At 43.5% G+C, this 20,654-nt stretch overlaps 1 protein-coding gene across 1 annotated transcript in view; it reads right to left on the bottom strand.

Moving 5' to 3' along the window:
* Window positions 1-17,878, bottom strand: part of Cds2 (CDP-diacylglycerol synthase 2) — a 45,070-nt gene extending 27,192 nt beyond the window's left edge. The window contains exon 1 of the mRNA XM_005068665.4: window positions 17,589-17,878. Within this exon, the coding sequence (XP_005068722.1) occupies window positions 17,589-17,642 (54 nt within the window). The 5' untranslated portion in view covers window positions 17,643-17,878. The remainder of the gene's footprint in view (window positions 1-17,588) is intronic.
* Between the last annotated feature and the right edge of the window lie 2,776 nt (window positions 17,879-20,654).

Below are 20,654 nucleotides of genomic sequence, written 5' to 3'. Positions count from 1 at the left end.
TTACCTCCCATGGGAGGGGCAATCACAGGCGAGCGAGCGCTCATGAACCGCAGAGAACAGAAGCTTATTAATACACTCTTCCTGAGCACGCTGGCAATTCTGAGGAAAGTGAGAGCTGGTGCTAACCGACCAAGTCTCTCCTGCATGGAACCAAGTCCTTCTGCCTGTGGTGTGGTTCAGTAGCTAGCTGCTGAAGAATCAGAAAGGAAAGTTACAACTGCAACTCTGCTGGAGGATACTGCTGGCTGGCTGTTTCAGAACATCAGGAGAGTCAGGTGGTCAGAGTGACTGCAGGAGAAAAGAGCCAAAAGATGTTGGTTCTGAGACTTAGTTAAAAATACTCAGCATGCCAAAGCGCCACATGCTGGGGTATCGCTTCTGAGCCCTAACAGAGCCACCACCATACACAGCACACCCTGCTCTCCCAAAGTCTCAATCAATACTAAAAATCTACAGAAAGTACACTCAGCTTCCCGAGATGAAACTCATTACAGGCTTACAGTAGCAGCACTCAGTGGGGGTGCAGACTGAGCTTTTCAAAACCTAACTGTAAACCACTTACTTCATCAATCCGGGCAGAGGACACAGCACTGAAGGCCATGTACCCCCCAGGGCTCCTGGAAGCTACACTAGGGTTGCCATGTGCTTGCCTGGCCCTTGATTCACTCACCCCACTGCTGACCCTCCTCCCTCTTCTCACCACTTCCTCCCAGCCATCCAAGCGGGCCCAATGGTAAACGACTTCTAAAAGTTCATCCAATTAATGCACTTTCCTCCCCGCTCCACGGGAAGATCTATCCGTGGCTGCACCATTCCTCAAACCACAGCAAGTCAACTTCATCTAACTAAGCCTGGTCCACTAAGCAGCTCCCTCATCAACAGAACTTCATGACTAAACCTTTCTGAATGCTCTATCCTCATCTCAGTGAGAGAGAGAGAGAGACAGAGAGAGACAAAGAAAGACAGAGAGAGACAAAGAGAGACAGAGACAGAGACACAGAGACAGAGACAGAGAGAGAGCACGCTCCTCTGGCTTCTAAGCAGCCTCTCCTGGTTTCCCATCTCCGTTTACGCTATCTTAGCCAGCCTTCGCTTTAGCAGCTCCTCTTTCTCAGACTGTCCCTTAATTTGGGGTTCTACCATTGAACAGGTTCTGAGTAATCTCACTCAAATCAGGCCGCCAACTGTCCTCCTTTTGGGACAGGGGGACACCAAACCCAAGGCTTTGCACATACATGCTAGGCAAGCTTTCTATATTGCTAAGCTATACTCCAGCCATCAAATTTCTCTTCTTGACTGAAGACATTTATGTCCAAATACCTCTCAGGGGTCTCCACAAACACCCAAAATTCTCCATGTGTCCAAAACCAAATCCATCATTTCCTCTCCAAATCCCCTCCTCCTACTGTGTAACTTGTCTTAGCAAACTATCTTTCACCTTGAATTTCCTAGTGTGAAATGTGACTCCTCCTCCCTCAATCCTTATGCCCATCCCTAACTTTGCACACGCTACCTCTCAAACTGCTTTCACTGCATCCTATCACCTCTCTGACTCCTGAACTGAAGTTAGTGTATCGTCCCTCCTCTGATACCATCAACAGTCTAACTAGCCACCTTCCTCCAGCCTTGAACCCACTCTTGTCCATGCTGACACTGCAGCAAGGAAAGAACAGTTAACCTCATGCCTCCCTAAGGTGGTCTGAATTGATGTCCCCATAGTCTCGGGCATTTGAATATTTGGTCCCAAGATGGTGATGTTTGGACATGATTAGGAAGTGGCCTTTTTGGAGGAAGTAAGTCACTAGGGGGCAGCGTTTGAGAGTTTAAAGCTCTCTCCATTCCCAGTTCACTCTTCCTGCTTCCTTTTCCCAGTTCAAGATGCAAGTTCTCAGCTGCTGCTCCAGCAGCCGTGTCTTTACTCCACCATCATGGACTCCAGCCCTCCGGAACTATAAGCCCAAATAAACTCTTTCTACTATAAGTGGCCTTGTCATGGTGTTTTATCACAGGAATAGAAAAGTAACTAATGCTCTCCTCCATCCTACATCTTTTACAGAATAGCCCAGTGTCCAAATACTATGTACGTCTAAACCCTTTCAAACTTCCTTAGGATCAGACCTTACCCAAACTCCCAGCTTTGTCTCTGCCACCACTGTAAATGAGAACTCATATTTTTAAAACTAGTGAGTTCTCCAACAACCTAATGTTGCACTTCAAGACTTAAAGAAAAAAAAACCAAAAACCAAGAAGCTGAATCTGAAAGGCAACTCTGCCAGAGGACCTGAATTCAGTTCCCAGAAGCCTTGTCAGGTGGGTCACATCATCACAACTCCTGAGGATCCTATGCCTCTGGCATCTGGGAGCACCTGCATTCACATGTACACATCCACACACAAACACACATAATTAAAATAAATCTTTTGTTAAGAAAAAAAGAAGATGGACCAGGCAGTGGTGGTGCACGCCTTTAATCCCAGCACTTGGGAGGCAGAGGCAGGCGGATCTCTGTGAGTTGGAGGCTGATGTAGGAAGAATGTGAATTTGAGACCAGCCTTGACTATATCATGAGCCTGTCAAGAACAGAAAAGGAAAGGAAGAAAAGGCAACAGACCTAGGCAGGTGTGGTAGTATGTTACTGGCTGTCCCAGATACTTGAGAGGAGTTTGAGCTCGGGTTTTCCAAAAGCCTGGGCAACATAGAGACTGGTAAAAGAATGATCTGCTTTAGTCTGTATAACTTCATTAACTCTTGACAGTAATGAACTCCATGTTGAGAGGGACTTGATATATTCACTGCTATATCCCATGTCTGTCTCTCAGATAATTCTAGCATGAGTGAAGAACCTGAAAATTCAAGGCTGTTACAATTAAGTCTCAGCTAAGCATTAACAAAGTTAGGGAACATTTCCAGCCTGATAGTATCCCTAGGTGCATACTCAAGCAGGAATTTCTGGGTACAGACTGTGAAACATGACCTCAGCAGCTCTCAGTGTACCAATTCCCAGAGAAGCTGGTTAGAAGTAACGGCCTCTCAAGCAGAAGGTAAGGAGGACAGGACTGCTGCACTGGGCTTTCTGCACTAAGCCCCTGAGACATGGGCTGGACAGAAATCTCTCCAACATGCTATGCCAGAGAGGCAGGGAAGGCACTAGGCTTTTCCTGTATGATGACAGCCCATGCCATCTATGTCTTGCAGTAGCCTTTTATCCTGAGACCAGAGGACAAATGTACTCCCAAAACAACACCAAAGCAACAAACAAATGGATCTGACTCATGCTCAGAGTGCTAATACCAGCAATTCACCAAAACTGTCTTCCTAATGAACATCCATTCTGTAAGCACATTAAGAGGGATAAGCTGAGCATAAAACACAAACAGCTACAACTGACCTTCTAAACAACGTTCTTCATCTCAGGAAGAAGACAACATGGGAACAAGACAAACAGCACAAGCCATGTGATCCTGGGAGAAACCAAGTCATCCTGGACTTCATCCTTTTCATCCACAAAAAAGAAAATTCCTACTTCAAGAATAATTAGATGAAACATGGCTACATTTTTTTCAAGTAGCAAGCTGAGAACCACTAGGTCTTGAAATTAATTTAGTAGGTCACAACTAGCCCCCCCCCACACACATACACACACAAGTGCCAGAAGACAGGTGACTCCCATGAAAGAGGTCAGTAAACAAAAAAACATCACACAGGAGCCTCTGGGAATGTTCTATTTGATCTGATGTAGCTGAAGGTATGTGCTGTGAAGTCACTGTGAAATTACTGCGTGTACACATTTCCACATGTCCGTTACAGTTCAACAAAGCTTTACTGATAGGGTAGATATAATAAAATCCAAGAGCAACAAACTATGACATTTTCTCAGACAGTGAGATTACTGCTTTGCAGCCAGGCAGTGGTGGTGCACACCTTTAAACCCAGCACTTGGGAGACAAACCCAACCTAAGTCAATGTCACCATTGGTGCAAATCTTAAAAGGGCATTCATTTTAAGTTCATGTTTTAATATTTTATTTAATAAACTCAGTTAATGTGAGACATTTTTGTAATTTGGGGGGGGGGTTCGAGACAGGGTTTCTCTGTGTCTTTGGAGACTGTCCTGGAACTAGCTCTTGTAGATCAGGCTAGTCTCGAACTCACAGAGATCCACCTGCCTCTGCCTCCCGAGTGCTGGGATTAAAGGCGGTGCCTCACAACTGCCTGGCCTATCTTAGGTATTTTTGTAAATTATAATTGGAAATAATATTTAAATTTTATCTACTAACCTACCCAGGAAGAATAATTAATGTTCAAAGTTACATTTTTATTAACTTGGGTTTTTAATTACTATTCTGTGGTATGTCCAAACACTGAATATTTGAACTGCTTGATTTTATCCATTTCTTAAATCCTAAACACTTTTAAATAAAATACTGGAGTTGTGTTAATGAAGCATTAACACATATTTACCCAGTACTTCAGTGCTAAAATAAAACTCTCACAGACCAATTTTCTTTGTGCTTCACAATACTTTAGTCACCAACTCCTCCCTAAATCACAGCCCTGGTTCTCGCTGCCCAAGCAGCTGTTAATCTTCACAGCTGATTTAGCACCAACTCAACCTCAACCTCCTGACACCAAGTCCAGCCATCTAAAAGGAGTTCATGACAGAGTCTGTAGGAAAGCCAAACTGTGAGTCCAACAAGGCAGCTGCAGAAATCTAAGACAAGAACCAAACATGAGATCATCTACTGAGAGGATGGCAGGAGATGCCACCTAATGGAGGTGTGGCAGTGATTTCCACAAAAGCAAGGGGAAGAATAGATAGGAGATGTGGAAATGGACTAGAAGTCCAGAGAGTTTCACAGAAAAAGCTGGCTTGATTGGGGTCTTAGGAGCCTAAGGCTTTGTAGTACATCATTTCACACTAATCCAGGATGCTCCTGCTTCCAGTATGTAAGCCTCAAAGAACTCTAGGCACTTGTCACCACCTCCTCTCTACAAAACTGGATGCAGAGGAAGTTAGTGTTTTCTCTGAAACACTCACAAGGTTTCCTTCTTTGGTGGCTCTTTCACCAAACCCGAGTAGAAAACTGACTTAGGAAGTGACATGTTCTGCAAGACCAAAGGGATCAAGCCCACATGCTTTGCAGACCCTTCCCAGTCAATCAGTGTTTTCCTGGGACAATATACAGGGACAACACATAAACTTCATGAAGATATCCCTAACATGGTCTCAGTCAAAGCATGCAATATATATATATATGTATATATATATTGCAAATATCAAATTAAATACAAATATCAAATATATCAAGAATCTCAATTATTTTTCTGCATAAGTTTCATTGGATCAACATTCAAATAAAGTTCAGAAATAATTAATATTCTTTAAGTCAGTTAATGCAGTGAGTGACTTTACCTTCCTACCATGTCTACCTTCCCCTCACACTCCCAGTCTCATGGGAAACTGGAGCATCTCTAAGCCATTTATTTGCAGAAGCACCCAGGCCATTAGTTCAGTCATGTATTCTTCTGTCCTTCAATTTCCTGTCAATTAGTCTTTACAACTAAAAGCTCTGATAACTTGCAAGTGGGATTTTTCTAAGAACACTCCTCCATCAGAAGGTACAGAATATATGTCTACCTCTATGACAGCACAATTACTCTCATTCCATTAATTCAACGTGGCTAAAACAGCTCCATTATTGTTTTGATAGCAATGGGGATCGAAGCCAGGCCTAACCACAGCTCTACAGCCCACAGGCCATAATACTCTGTCATTCCTTTGCCACTGTCTACAAAGACAAACTTTCCCTAATCAACTATTTGATTTCTCTAAAGTTCAGTGTAGTGACTAGTTTTAGGCTAACTTGACACAAGCTAGAATCATTTTGGTTGGAAGAGGTAATCTCAATTAAGAAAATGCCTCCTTTTGTTGGGCAGTGGTGGCTCCTGCCCTTAACCAATCCCAACAAACACACAAGAGGCAGAGGTAGGCAGATCTCTGTGAGTTCCAGGCCAGCATGGTCTACAGAACTAGTTCCAGGACAACCAGCTGTACACAAAAAAAAAAAAAAAAAACTCTATCTTGAAAAACCAAAGGGAAAAAAAAAAAAGAAAAGAAAAGAGAAAATGCCTTCATTAGATTGACCTGTGGGCAAGCCTGTGGTACATTTTCTTGATTCATGACTGAAGTAGAAGAACCCAACTCACTGTAAATAGTGCTACTCCTGGGCTGGAACTCATGGGTGCTATATACAAAAGCAGGCTAAGCAAGCCAGAGGGAAAAACTCCTCCATGGCTTCTACTTCAGTTGCTGTCTCCAGGTTGCTGCCCCGTTTGAGTTCCTGTCCTGACTTTGCTCAGTGATGGAATGTGGCCACAGTTATAAGCAGATATAAACCCTTTCCTCCTCAAGTTGCTTTTGGTTACGGTGTGTAATGACAGTAATAGAGCCCTAATGAAGACAACATGCTGTCTCTGCTGCTTTTTTATGGTGGTGGTTGTTCTGTTGTTTGTTTTGCTTATTTGAGATGGGGTTTCTCTGTGTAGCCCTATCTGTCCTGGAATTCGTTAGACCATGCTGGCCAGAAACTTAGAAATCCACTTCTGCCTCCCTAGTACTGGGATTAAAGGCATGCGCCATCATGCCCAGAAACTTTTTTTTAATTTAAGATTTTCTTTTTATCATTTTTTAACTTTGTTTACATGTACCCTATGTGTGGGTGTTTGCCAGAGGCCTCAGATCTGTCAGAGTTAGGATTACAGACAGTTGTGAGCCACCTCATGTGGGTACTAGAAACTGAGCCTGGGTCCTCTGCAAGAGCAGGGTGCTGAACCATTTATTCCAGTCTCACCCCCGAAGGTAAGAAACTAAGGCAGCAGGAAAGGCCAATTGTTACCAAGTCTGACAATGTGAATTTGACCTCCCAGAACCACCATGAAAGAATCAACTCCTGGAAGTTGTCCTCTGACACCCACACATGCACCCCCACAAAGTAAATAACAATATTTTTTGATGTTTGAGATCGGGTTCCTCTACTATGTAGTTGCTGCTGTACTGGAACCAGGCTGCATGTAGACCAGGTTGGCCTCAGATTCACAGAGATCTGCCTACCTCTGACTCCTGAGTGCTGGGATTAAAGACATGTGCACCACATCTGTCTTAACAATAATATGGTTTTAAGATTTAGCGCTATATAAAATTAAGAGCATCCAACTCAAATGTAAATGTGCTTTTGTTCAATGAACAAAAATTATATGTATAGCAACTTTAAAGAAAACTACTAGGGCTAGGGAGATGGCTCAGTGGGTAAAGGTGTTTGCTACCAACTCTGAGTTTGATCCCCTGGAACCCAAGTAACAAGGAAAAAACTGATTTCAGCAGGTGATCTGTGGTCACATATACACCATGGCATACTCCATCCCATACATAAAGAAATGTAAAAAAAAAATTTGTATGTGCATGCATGTATACATGTGTTGGTATGGGTGCTTGTATGTGTTATGTGTGTGTATGTATGTATGTGAAGGTCAGAGGTCAACTTCAAGTGTCATTATTCAGGAGACAGGCCTGTCATTAGGCTGGCTAGCTCCAGAGTCATCTGTCACTGCCTCCACAACTCTAGATTACAAGATATGCCACCATGTCTAACTTTTTTGGATGAGTTCTGGGTACCAAACTTGGTTCCTCATGTTCATGTAGCTAGAAATTTGATGGCTAAGCTATTAGGGATATCCCTATCCCTAAAATAAACTTACAAATTTAATTAAATGTTTGGTTTATATAGATACTTTATTTACCTATATACCCAAAATCAGGTTAAGAAAATTCTCTGGAGAAAAAGGGTAGCCTTCTCTAAAGTGTGCTTCATGTGGAGAAAGAAAGAATGCCTCAGAACAATCAGTAACCCATCATTCCCAGCCACTGTTCAGATGGCAAATTAGTACAGTGCTGCAGTATAAACCAGGCAAGCCAACTCCCAAATCTGCATTGTCAGTGCCAGGCTATCATACTTCTCTTGAAAATCAAGAAACAAGTGAAGGATAGATTACAAACACATTGTGGAATCTATGAATTTCCTGTAGAAGGAAATGCATTTATTGTATCAAAGGTTTAAACAATGGACATCCTTTTCTGAACCTCTGACTCTAAACAAAAGAATCTTCCAAGGATACTGCCCAAGAATCAGTTCAGTGGTGGTGTTTGTTAGCCACAGTACTCATACAGCACTACTTCTAACAGGCAAATACTTAAAACAACTTAAATTCTTAACTAGTTTAATAGACTAAGGCTCATCACACAACACAATGGCCTGCCACTGTTAAATGATCTGGGGTAGGGTGGCTGGAGAAATGGCTAACTGGTTAAGAGTACTTGCTGTTCTTGTAGAAAACCTGAGTTTGGCCGGGCAGTGGTGGCACACGCCTTTACTCCCAGCACTTGGGAGGCAGAGGCAGAGGCAGGCGGATCTCTGTGAGTTCGAGGTCAGCCTGGTCTACAAGAGCTAGTTCCAGACAGGCTCCAAAGCCACAGAGAAACCCTGTCTTGAAAAACAAAACAAAACAAAAAGCCCTGAATTTGGTTCCTAGCACCTATATGGCAGCTCATAACTTCCTATAACTCCAGTTCTAAGGAATCCAACACCCTCTTTTGACTTCTGCAGGTTCTTGCACATAATTTATGCAGGCACGCACATATACATAAAAATAATAATTTTTCTAAGTTTAAAAAAATGATGGTGAGGACCAGCAAGACAGCCTGGTGGTCTAAATTAAGTACCCAGAAACCACAAACAGGAAAAAAACCAAGTCCCACAAACTGTCCTCTGCTATATACACACAAATAAATTTTAGGATGCTGAGGAGCTGAAGAGATAACTCAGTGGTTAAGAGCACTGGCTGCTCTTCCAGAGGACTCAGTCCAATTCCCAACATTGGCATGGTAACTCACAACCTTCTGTAACTCCACTTCCAAGGAACCTGACACCGACTTTGGGCCTCTGTAGGCATCAGTCATACATGTGGTACTCAGATATATACATGCAGAAAAAGCACCCATACACAAAAAAAATAAAATTAAATAAATCTTTAAAAAAATACTGAGTTAAAAATCTCAATGTTCAAATCACATTTTTTAAAAATGGGAAAACCATGGGTCATAAAGTAGGTGTAAACACAGAATGCAAGAATGTGTAAAATGTCTAAAATGAAATATATCTACATATATACATATTCATGTATATATACATATATGTTCAGTGGTACCTAAACAGCAGAATTCAGCACAAAGAGGAAAGCTGTCAATTACTCAGGGTGATCTTCCAGTCTCAGCTACCTGCACAGGAGCTGACCCATGGCTGGGTCTCTCATGGGTTCACAGACAGATTTTATTCTGACATGTACACATTCATTTGTTTCTATAACATAGGCCTGAATCGTGTCCAGTGAGAAAGTGTGATTTAAAAAAGCCAAAGTGGAAGAGGGTGACAACAAAAAATACTTCACAGGTTGGAACTAAGGACCAAGATCAGTGACACAGGCATCCAGCAGGAGGAGGTACCAGGGAAGACAGAAAGGAGTCTATGCCTTTGTTCCATAATTCACAGGGTAACTTCTGAAGAGCTGGAAGACACAAAGCCCCGATGAACTAGAACAGCAGACACTGAGAGCCCATCCTGAAGGACCAGAGGAGGCTCAATGGGAAGAGTTCACAAAGGCAAGGGTATGGAGTCCTGAACTACTGGGAATATTCCAGGGTGGCAGATAAGAAATCCAGGAACCTTGGTTAGAACCAGAGTCCAGAACTGGGCAGAGGAGCAGAGCAGCCACTCAAGACTAGAAGATCTCTTCTTAATAATGTAGATTAATTTAGTGTGTGTGTAAGTCAGAGAACAATTTCCAATAGTCGACTGTCTTCTTCCAAGTAGAACCCAGGGATCGAACTCAGGTTGTCAGACTTGGCGGCAAGCTTATCCATTGGGCCTGAAGAATAGCAGATGCCAAGCCTGCATAACTGAGAGATCCATGATTCTAGCTGAGGGGGAAAGGAAACTGTAGGAACAGGGTCAGCATAGAGAACATGACAAACTGAGGTATGAGACAAACCAAGATGCGGAAGATGGCGCTCTAACAGTTACTAAGTTGGGGTGGGGAGGTATCCATGACAGGCATCTCTCCATATCAGAGATTCAAATACAAGTATAGTCTGACAATTCTAGGTCCCAAAAGCTTTTTCAACTTTCAGCCAAGTCTTCAGGAACAGTCAAGCTGGCTCTATAGGGGCCCTATTACAAAGAGGCTGATGCCATAGGCACCGAATCAAAAGGACATCTGATCTTGGCAACACAGGCCAGGCCTTTCCACAGGTACTAGCCCTCAGGAGCTCTACAGCTTACCATGGAAGGGGGTGTGTCTCTGGGAAAACACAGGCAGAAGCCTCACAGGGCACCCTTCCCTTCACATCCTGACCTAGCAAGCACTGCCACTTAAAATAACACGATAAAATTTAACTTTCATTTTCAAGGTCAGGCAGCTGTGGACCCACTGCCATCCCTACCGCTGAATAAACAGGAGGCCAAAGATCAGTGACTGGCACAAGGAAAGTAGTTAGTGGAGGAGGAGGGACTGGGCGGGGTCTGACCACTCCCCCAATCAAACAACTACTACAGAACAACACTTGGAAAGCAGAAACTCTGCTTAATGCCAGGAACAAATCAGTATTTATTTAACAGGACTCTGGCAAGCTTAACAGCCCTAGCCTCTTTTCCAAACTAGAGGAGTAGCTGTACTTTTTTTTTTTTAAGATTTTATTTATTTATTATGAATACAACATCCTGTCTCTATGTATGCCTGCAAGCCAGGAGAGGGCACCAGATCTCATTATGGATGGTTGTGAGCCACCATGTGGTTGCTGGGAATTGAACTCAGGACCTCTGGAAGAGCAGTCAGTGCTCTTAACCTCTGAGCCATCTCTCCAGCCCGTGGCTGTACTTTTTAACCCCACAACCTTTCATACCACTGAAGGACTAGAAACCATCACAGCACAACTACAAGGAAACAAGCTGTATAGAGGAATCTGCTCAGCTCAGCCTATACAACCTCAGAATGACAGACAACTATAAAAACCAGAAATATGGACACAGATGCTTTCAAACAATCTAAAGAATGATTATTTGCTGTGAAATGTGTAACAAGATTTATTTTCAATGAGTTTCTCAGAAGGGGACAGTGACACATGCCTATAATCTCAGCACTTAGGAAGCAGATGCAGAATGCTCAAGGCTAGCCTGAATTACATGAGACCTTGGCCTGAGAGATGGTGACCCAGGAACACAAATAAAAGTGGAAAGAGAAAACTGATTCCACAAACCTGTCCTCCAATCTCCACACACTCATGGTAGGGTGTTTACCTGCACACACACACACACACACACATACACACACACACCACACACTATAATTTTTTTTATTTTTTTAATGGCTAGGGATGTAGAATACTTGAAGTAGTAACCATTGTGGCCTTGGTTTGACCTCCTGTACAGCCAAAAACAAACACAATTATTTAAATCAGAAAAAAAATTACTGAAAATCAAACTGATATAGAGGCTATGGTACAGGTCACTTGGTAGATGATCTGCCTAGCATGTTCAAGGCCCTGTGTTCCATCCCCACATGTGAGTATGAGCACACACAACTGGAATTAAATTGTAGTAGGATCCAAACATACGGACCTCAATCAGAGCCACACAGTATACCAGAGCCACAGGCAACGTGCTGGACTGGAAGAGAGAATGTTCGGGACGTGCTGAACACTGATGACTGACGATGCTTGCACAGATAGTTCTGAAGCTTAGTCATGCATGACCAGCACTTCCTCAAGGAGCCTCACACACTGCCTTAAGTGGAGTCCTCTGGTGGCCAAGCCTAAACAGGGTTCCACTCAAGGATGCTTCAGTGGCTACTCTCAGGGATGGACTTCAAAACAAATAAATCAGAGAACCAAAGACTGAGAGTTGTCTAATCTACTTTCTCTTTTGTTGTTGCTGTTTCATTTTGTTTTGGTTTGTTTTTCAAGACAGGGTTTCTCTGTGAAACAGCCCTGGCTGTCCTGGAACTCACTCTGTAGCCCAGGCAAGCCTCAAACTCATAAAGATCTGCCTTGTCTCTGCTTCTGAGTGCTGGGGTTAAAGGCATGTGCCATCACCACTTGGCCTGGAGAGGCTTTGCTGACCAGGAATAGAGCCAGGGCCACCAGGGTGAAAGTGCTGAACCATAACCACTCGACCACCAGGAAGTGTCGTATTTTCTCTTTTTAAAAAAAGTTCTCCCGACACTCATCACATGCACTGAAACCTCACTTGCTTTTACATTTTCAAAGATGATTTTGCAAACTTTTGTTTATAACTACATAAGAAAATTAGGCCTGAAGTAGTAGCACATGTCTTTAATCCCAAAACACAGGAGGTGGAGGATCTTTCAGTTCAAGGTCATCCTGGTCTACACTTGAAATCCAGGACAGCCAGAAATGTATAGTGAGACTCTGTCTCAAAAAAATTAATTAAGTGGTGGAGAGATGACTCAGATGCTAAGAGCACCAGTTGCTCTTCCAGAGGTCCTGAGTTCAATTCCCAGCAACCACATAGTGACTCACAACCATCTGTAATGAGATCTGGTGCCCCCTTCTGACCTGCAGGAACACATACAGGCAGAACACTGTATGCAAAATAAATAAATCTTTTATTAAGAAATAAAGAAAACTAGACAAAATTTAGGTTATTTTTAAACCAAAACATCAATATAGGAACTCCTAAAGACTGTAAACTAATGCATTAACCCTATATCCTTAAAGGCAGCGTTGTGCAACACAAGAGAAAAACTTAAAATGACTTCACACTATCAACCCCTCTACATCTAACTAGCTATGTTACTTAAAGAAATAAGTGCATGCAAGGTATTTTGAGTAAATTAGCTTTGTGGGAAAAATGGTTTTCAAGCAGTCATAAATTGGGAAGTAGCTGAGTCTTTAAAATAAAACAATAGTTTACCAACATAAATACTAGCAAGATGGTTCAATGGGTAAAGGTGTTTACTGTCAACTCAACAAATGACCTGAGTACAATCTCCAGGGTCCTACAGGCAGAAGAACCTGTTCCTTCAAGTCCTCCTCTGACCTCCAGTTGCCAATGCACACCTCACACAGTTAAAAATACATACATACATACATACATACATACACACACAAAAAAATAATAAAATTTTAAGAGACCTAAAATGCTAAGTGTATGACAAACCTACCTTTTCCCTCATTTCCCTACATAGAAGCGTGGTTATGTTGTGGTTTTTCAATTCCCCCATCACTCATATAAAAGCTTTTTTAAAAAGATATAATACATAGGCTGGGGAGATGGTTCAATGGTTAACAGCACTTGCTGCTCTTCCAGAGGACCGGGGCCCATTTCATAGCACCCACATGGCTGCTCACAATCATCAATAATTCCAGTTCCAGGGGATCTGATGCTCTCTTCTGACTCGGTGGGCACACATTGTGTATGCATACATACATGCAGACAAAACACTGATACATATAAAAATCTTTGTTAATTACAAAAATAAATATTAACATAATTTTGCTTCTGAAAACTTATAGTTCTTACAACAAGATTTCAGTAGTTCACTCTCAAAATCTACCAGAAAACCATATACATTATTCAGGAATGTCTTCAAGTATATTATAACTAATGCTATGGAAGAAGATAGCCAAAGTCCAGACCTGGTGGCACAAGCCTGTAGCCTATGCCTATCTATTCTCAGGATGCTGAAGCAGGAAGAACTCAGCTTCAAAGCCAACCTAGTCAACTTAATGACACTCTCTGACAAAAGAGAAAATAAGAGGACTGGAGGTATGGCTCAGTGGTAGAGCATTTGCCTAATAGGCTTGAAGCCCTAGGTTCCACTTTCCCTGGTACCAAGGAGATGAAGACTGTCCATACTAACCCCTAGTGTTCCTTCTACAATTAAAGTGTGTTGTCTGAGCACTGTAAAATTCATCAAGAAAATGAACTCAAAACAGGTCACAGAAGGCCATTGGTTATTCTACTTATAACTTGAAGGTTTAAACACATGCCAAGATAAAATAATAATTTAAATCCTATAAAAGTCTATTTTAACCAGCAGCAGCAGTAGCTGACATGTTCTTAATGCCCTATGTACACATTGAATCCAATCAAATTACTGGAAGCATATACAATTTCACCACCTGTATAATCCGGGTTTGACAAACTGACGTGTAGAAATGACAAGTGGCAGAGTCCAGGCACAAGGTAGATTACCTGCAGTTAAAACTTGAATTCTCCCTTCTAGCCAGGTGTGGCATACACCTGTAATACCAGCCCTGGGAAGACAGACACAGAAGGATTTCCAATTCAAGACCAGCCTTTGCTAGACAGAAGCATGTCTGAGACCAACCTGGGTACCAGTAGGGAACACAAGATCCTGTTTCAAGATAGATAGATAGATAGATAGATAGATAGATAGATAGATAGATAGATAGACAGACAGACAGACAACTTGCTGCCTATCTACACTAACTTTACCCATCTAGAATAGAAGCCTTTGAAACAACTAAAGCTGAAATTTTCACACCATTTCAGCATCAAAGTAAAGCAGAAAACCCAAAACCTCCCATTTAAGTTCATAACAAAAGTCTCCTGAAATGCCAAACCAGTCACTTTTAGTATTTTGGTTCAGGTTTCATCCTTCTGCTTCCTAATCTGTGCTGAGAAAACATGGCCAGGCAGCATGGGTCTGTGCTAACACCTAACTTCCAAGGGTCTTAGTTTGGCAACTGCTTTGGGACTCTAGATCCCAGAAAACATTTCCTTTATTAGCAACCGGCTTTGAGAACACCATTCTAGGATGCTAAATATAACGAAAACCTCCTGACCTTTATAAACACATTCTCCAGATTATTTTGATAGTGATGATTGTCTATTAACAAGACAGTTTTACAAACTCAGTTTAGCAACTGTAACATTTTGAGGAACCTTTCTAAATTGTTCTTTAAAGAATTGACCTGAAAACTGTTGTTTGGATTCTTGTACTATGAAGTAACAGAGTTCAAATTCCACAATTCATTTCCCTTAAAAGGCACAGAAACATAAATAAAAACAAACATTTTTTATTAATTTTTTTTTTTAGCCAGGCAGTGGTGGTGCATCCCTTTAATCCCAGCACTCAGAAGGTAGAGGCAGGTGGATCTCTGTGAGTTTGAGCCTGGTCTACAAAGCGAGTTCCAGGACAGCCTGTTAACACAGAGAAACCATGTCTCAAAACACACACACACACACACACACACACACACACACACACACAAACAATTTTACTACATATATTCATCAAAAGAAAATAATGCATATCACTGTTTCCTAAATGTACTTTTTGATTTCTATTTCTTAAATCCCAGTTTTATTTTATTACAATAAATTTTTACTCATTTTTTATATTTTTATTTTACCAAAATCCCATACATGGCAATAATAAGTAATCATTACCCTGCATGAGCTAATTGCCTACAATAATCTTTTAAGCATCATGTGTAACTGCTGTATTTTAGGGAACATTCACCTAGCAGACCTCACAACCACAAGCCTCTTTAACTGCACACGTGGTTTAAATGCTCTTGTAATTACTAAGGCTGGACAGCTCCTCATATCTTCTCTATATAAAATATGGATGTGAACGGAAGAATCAACTGACACTTTGTTTGGGGAATGGAGCCAAAAAGCTGGGTGGGGAGTGTAAAAAGGGCTTCACCTACTAACATTACACTTGTTTTGTCTTATCTGGTCATTAAAGCTAACTTTCTGTGTGTGTGTGTGTGTGTGTGTGTGTGTGTGTGTGTGTGTGTGTGTGTGTGTGTTCCACCATCAGGCTTTTAAAAACAAGGTTTCTCTATGTAACCCTGGCTGTCCCAGAACTTGCTCAGACTCTGCCTTTGTTGGAACACTGGGACCAACTTGTGTACCACAACACTCACTCCTCTAGGCCTTCTTTCTTCCCCCACCTCCTTGGTCGAGTAACTTTAAGTATGCAGTCACACTTAACTAGACAGGGTCACCCACAGTGCAACCTTCAAACTCACCAACAAGTATCCAGGGTGAATACAGCATTCTTCAGGGCCAATCCACCATACTGTACTGTCTTTGCAAGATACTCCTAAATCTGGACCTCAGCCCTAAACTTTCTCCAAAGGGATAGAGTTCTCCTCTGATGATCCACTGTCTAGAGTAGAAACAAAGTTATTTAAGCTCTCTCTATCTTTCATCTAGAACATTCTTCCTAGTAAAATTACTGTAAGTTGGCATGCTGTCAAAGCTTTTCCTCCCTGATGTTCCCTCTAACCAATTGAAACACAGTTAAAAGATACAAGCTTGCTGAGGGGCTCATGCCTTTAGCTCTAGCACAGGGTAGGCAGAGAGGGATGGCGTCCAAGCCTGCTAGCAGGGCTTCATAGAGAGATTCTGTCCAAAACCAAACAAAAGTTCAGAGGACAAAAGTGGGTGCTGTAGGCTTGCTATTAAAAAAAAAAAAAAAGAGGAATGGGGAAAAGGGTGACGGTGTCCCACACCTTTCATCCCAGCATTCGGGAGGCGGTGGCAGGCGGATCTCTGGGTTCGAGGCCAAGTTCTAGGGCACCAGAGTTACACACAGAAACCCTGTCTCAAACAAAAAGATACTAAACTCTGTCTGCTATTAATCAGAGGAAACGAGGAAGATGCTCCAATACTGAAGACAGGCTAGAAACCATCAGAAGAACCTTTATTTCTGTTATCAGCTTGTGGCCCTAAAAAAGCATCAGCAGGTCATCAGCAGGCTATCCCTGAGTTGACCAGTCTCCATCACTCTGGTCCAGGATCCCTCAGTCTGTCCGCACGTCACTAAGTCTGACCACTGCGAAGACGAGAAGCGCAAATGCTGTCATGCAACATCCACAGTAGCACCTTTCAATTTCTCCACACAAACCTTGCACTTTCAATCAAAGGAGCGCCCCCCACATTGGTTGTGTCCCTGCCAAAATGGCCTCCTCCTTACCTTCCTCCTTTACCCCACCAAAGCCCACACTTGGCGCAGTAAACAAAACCACCATTGGGAGCACACACCTGCTCATTAACCGGACGGCACACCGCCTGAATCAAGATGCCTCCCTGACAAAACCCAACAAATTTAATGTTTTAATCAAGTTCAAGAAAGGATTTTAATCTCCCAGGGGACAAATGCTATGGCCTGAGTCTCCCCGCTCCCCATTTAACAGCAGCATTTTTAAAGCGAGTGGTGAGGCTACATCGCACTCACCGAGTCTGTGGGGTGTCCAGTCTCCACACCAGGAAGGCCTAGACACCCCCCGACACCCCACCGCCAGAGCTCACGCGCTAACCCCCCCGCGCCCGCAGGCGGCTGTCCCCACGAGCGGAGGACGCTCGCCGACCCTCTGCGCAGCTCAGGCCTGGTGCCGAGGGTCGCGACAAAGGTCAGAGGGCGAGGCTGTCGGCGCGTCTCCCCCACGCTCCCCCCTCCCGCACTCAACGACGCCTCTACCTTGTCCTCCGGCGGTGCGTCCTCGCGGACAGCTCTCTGCCGTAGCTCGGTCATGCTGGGGACCCCGGCACGACGTCACCCAGGGCGAGCAGCGCGGTGGCGGTGGAGATCGGCTCAGCGCGCACGGCCTCTCCGCGGGCCCGAGCGCCTCGCAGCCCAGCAGTGCTTCGCACAGCCCCTGCAGCCGCACCGCTAGCCCCGAGCCCGTCCCCGCCCAGCACCGCTGCCGCCGCCCTTGCCCGGAGAGCCGAGGCGCTGCCTCCCTAGTGGCCGCTCGCTCCTCCTCCCGGGAAGCTGTGAGCCAGCGCGCACGCGCACCGCCGCCATCTCGGCCCAGAAGCCTAGACGCCAGGGGGCAGGGCAGACGGACCGGGTGGGTGGATAGGCGGAGCTGGAGACGATCATTGGACAGCAATGGGATGGGGCGGGAGAAGGGAACAAAACGAGCCAATGGGCGCTTGCGTCCTACCGCGTGTACCCGCGCAGGAGGTAACTCGTTACTGGGGCACTACAGCGCCTCCGGGCTGTGTAAACTGGCCAGTACTTGATGTTCTCAGCTTGGAGTCCAAGTGGAGAGACCAGGTGGACTTCTGAACAGCGGGCATCAGCAGAGGTGAAACCCGAACTTCACCGCACGTTGCCTTGCCAAGCTGTGGTTGTTGGTAAAATAGTAGCACTGTCTAGGCACAGAGCTCAGAAAACGCCTTGGTTGGTTTGTCTCCTTTTTAATTCCCAGCACAAGTGAGGAGACAGAGACAAGTAGACAAGTGGATCTGATATATGTAGCCTGTTTCAGGGCTACACAATGAGACCTTGTCTCAAAAAAAAAAAAAAACAAAAAAAAACTTGGAAATGGATACAACTTTTGCAAGAAAGACCATCCAAAGTATTATAAATTTCTTAAGTCTTTGTCATGTTTGGTGCTGCAGATAGAATTCAGGAGTATGCTATTCCCGCACCTGATTTTTGGAAGATCTTTCAGCTTACAGGAACGTTTTCTATGGCTCCTCTACATCCCTGACATAGCCTATGCAGTTGATAAATGGATTTTAAACTTAGAAAGGGAAAGTATTTAGCTAGCAACTACAAAATACCTAGTAAGAATTAGAACCCAGATGTTCGTTACCAAAATCACACTATAGCCACTGTTCACATTGGCAGCCTGAACCCAGTAACACCGGTGTTGCTCCAGCAGTGCCCTCATGCAAACCATAATTTAAAAATTCTTGTAAATGCTTTGAAGTCTGTGTGAACGCCTGTTTGACCAACACCACTTGTCACTGCTTTATCAAAGTATCTAAAAAACTTAGCACCAGCTCAGAGTGACCATATCTTTGGGACAAGTAAAGGTGTTACTATCTAGATCATGTACCAATCATGTAGTTGAAGAGTGTTGCATTGGTCAGTACAAGTCTAAGTCTTCCATTTCAAGCCCAGTCTACTGTAAGAAGGCTAGAGGGCTAGGGATGTAGCTCAGTTGGTAGAGTGCTTGCCTACACCCATAAAACCTGGGTTTAATCCCAGCACCAAACAAACTTGTGGTATAAGGACACACATCTATAATACCAGTATGAGGAAGGGACAGACAGGACAGTCAAAAGTTTGAAGTCATCTTCATCTATATAGGGAAGTGAGTTCAATCCAGCCTATAATACATGAGACCCTGTCAGAACCCGAAACACAGACCTATAGAGATGACTCAGTGGTTAGGAACACTAGCTGCTCTTGCAGAGGCTTGGTTCTTAGCACTCACAAGGTAGCTCACAACTGCCAATAATTCTGGTTCCAGCTTCCTTCTTCTGACTAGAGAGATGGCTCAGTGGTTAGAACTGGCTGCTTTTTCTGAGGAAGGACCTGAGTTCAATTCTCAGCACCCACATTGCAGCTTACAATGTCTTTGACTCCAGCCCTAGGGGATACAATATCCTCTTCTGGCCTCCTAGGGCACCAGTTGCACACATAGTACACAGACATACATGGAGACAAAACACCCATACACATCAAATAAAATAAACCAAGACCTGGAAACCAATAACATAAGTCAGAGTTATGGAGTGATGAAACATGTATTCAACTAGACAATGCCTTAAAATTTGACCTGAACAAGGTTCTCAGTTATCATCATCAGACCTACCTGGGTTAATTGAACTCACACCAAGTAGTGAATTAAACCGGTTAATTGAACCCACACCTAAAAATCAGTGTTGTGGGGAGCAAGAATCCATTAGTCAGACATTTCTAGAAGACATGTTAATAGTACTTTGTGTCAGCCGGGCATTGGTGGCACACGCCTTTAATCCCAGCACTCAGGAGGCAGAGGCAGGCGGATCTCTGTGAGTTCGAGACCAGCCTGGTCTACAGAGCTAATTCCAGGACAGCCTCCAAAAAACAATAGAGAAACCCTGTCTCGAAAAACCAAAAAAAAAAGTACTTTGTGTCAGTTTTAATGACTGTCCTTCAACTGCAGAAAAAAATCAAAAGTAAAAAGTCTTCCTCAGCCAGGCAGTAGTGATGCACACCTTCAATCCCAGCACTTGAGAGTCAGAGCCAAGCAGATCTCTGTGAGTCCAAGCCCAGCCTGGCTACACACTGAGTTCCCAGACAGCCAGGAATACACAGAGAAGCCAAAAACAAGCAAACAAACGAACCAAAACCAAAAAAAAAAAAAAAAAAAAGTCTTCCTTTACCCCCAGCCAAAGCATTTAGTTCCTTCACACGCTCTTGTGCCTCCTCAGTTCCTGGGTTTTGTTCCTTCTTTTCTGCTCATTATATTTTGTCTTTCCTCTGTGTCTTAGTTGGGGTTTCTATTGCTGTGAAGAGACACAACAACTCTTATAATGAAAACACTTAATTGTTACTGGCTTACAGTTTCAGATGCTTAGTCCATTATCACCATGATAGGACATGGTGGTACACAGGCATAAAAGATGCTGGAGGAGGAGCTGAGAGTTCTACATCATAATCCACAGGCAACAGGAAGTGAACTGTCTCTCTACTGAGCATAGCTTGAGCATAGGAAACCTCAAAGCCCACCCCAACAGTGACACTTCCTCCAACAAGACTATA

Source organism: Mesocricetus auratus, unplaced genomic scaffold, assembly GCF_017639785.1.
Source record: "Mesocricetus auratus isolate SY011 unplaced genomic scaffold, BCM_Maur_2.0 Super-Scaffold_100004, whole genome shotgun sequence".
In the NCBI taxonomy this organism is placed as follows: Eukaryota; Metazoa; Chordata; class Mammalia; order Rodentia; family Cricetidae; genus Mesocricetus; species Mesocricetus auratus.
The sequence above is the reverse complement of the archived record's forward strand: the minus strand, read 5'-3'. Positions and strand labels throughout refer to the sequence as shown.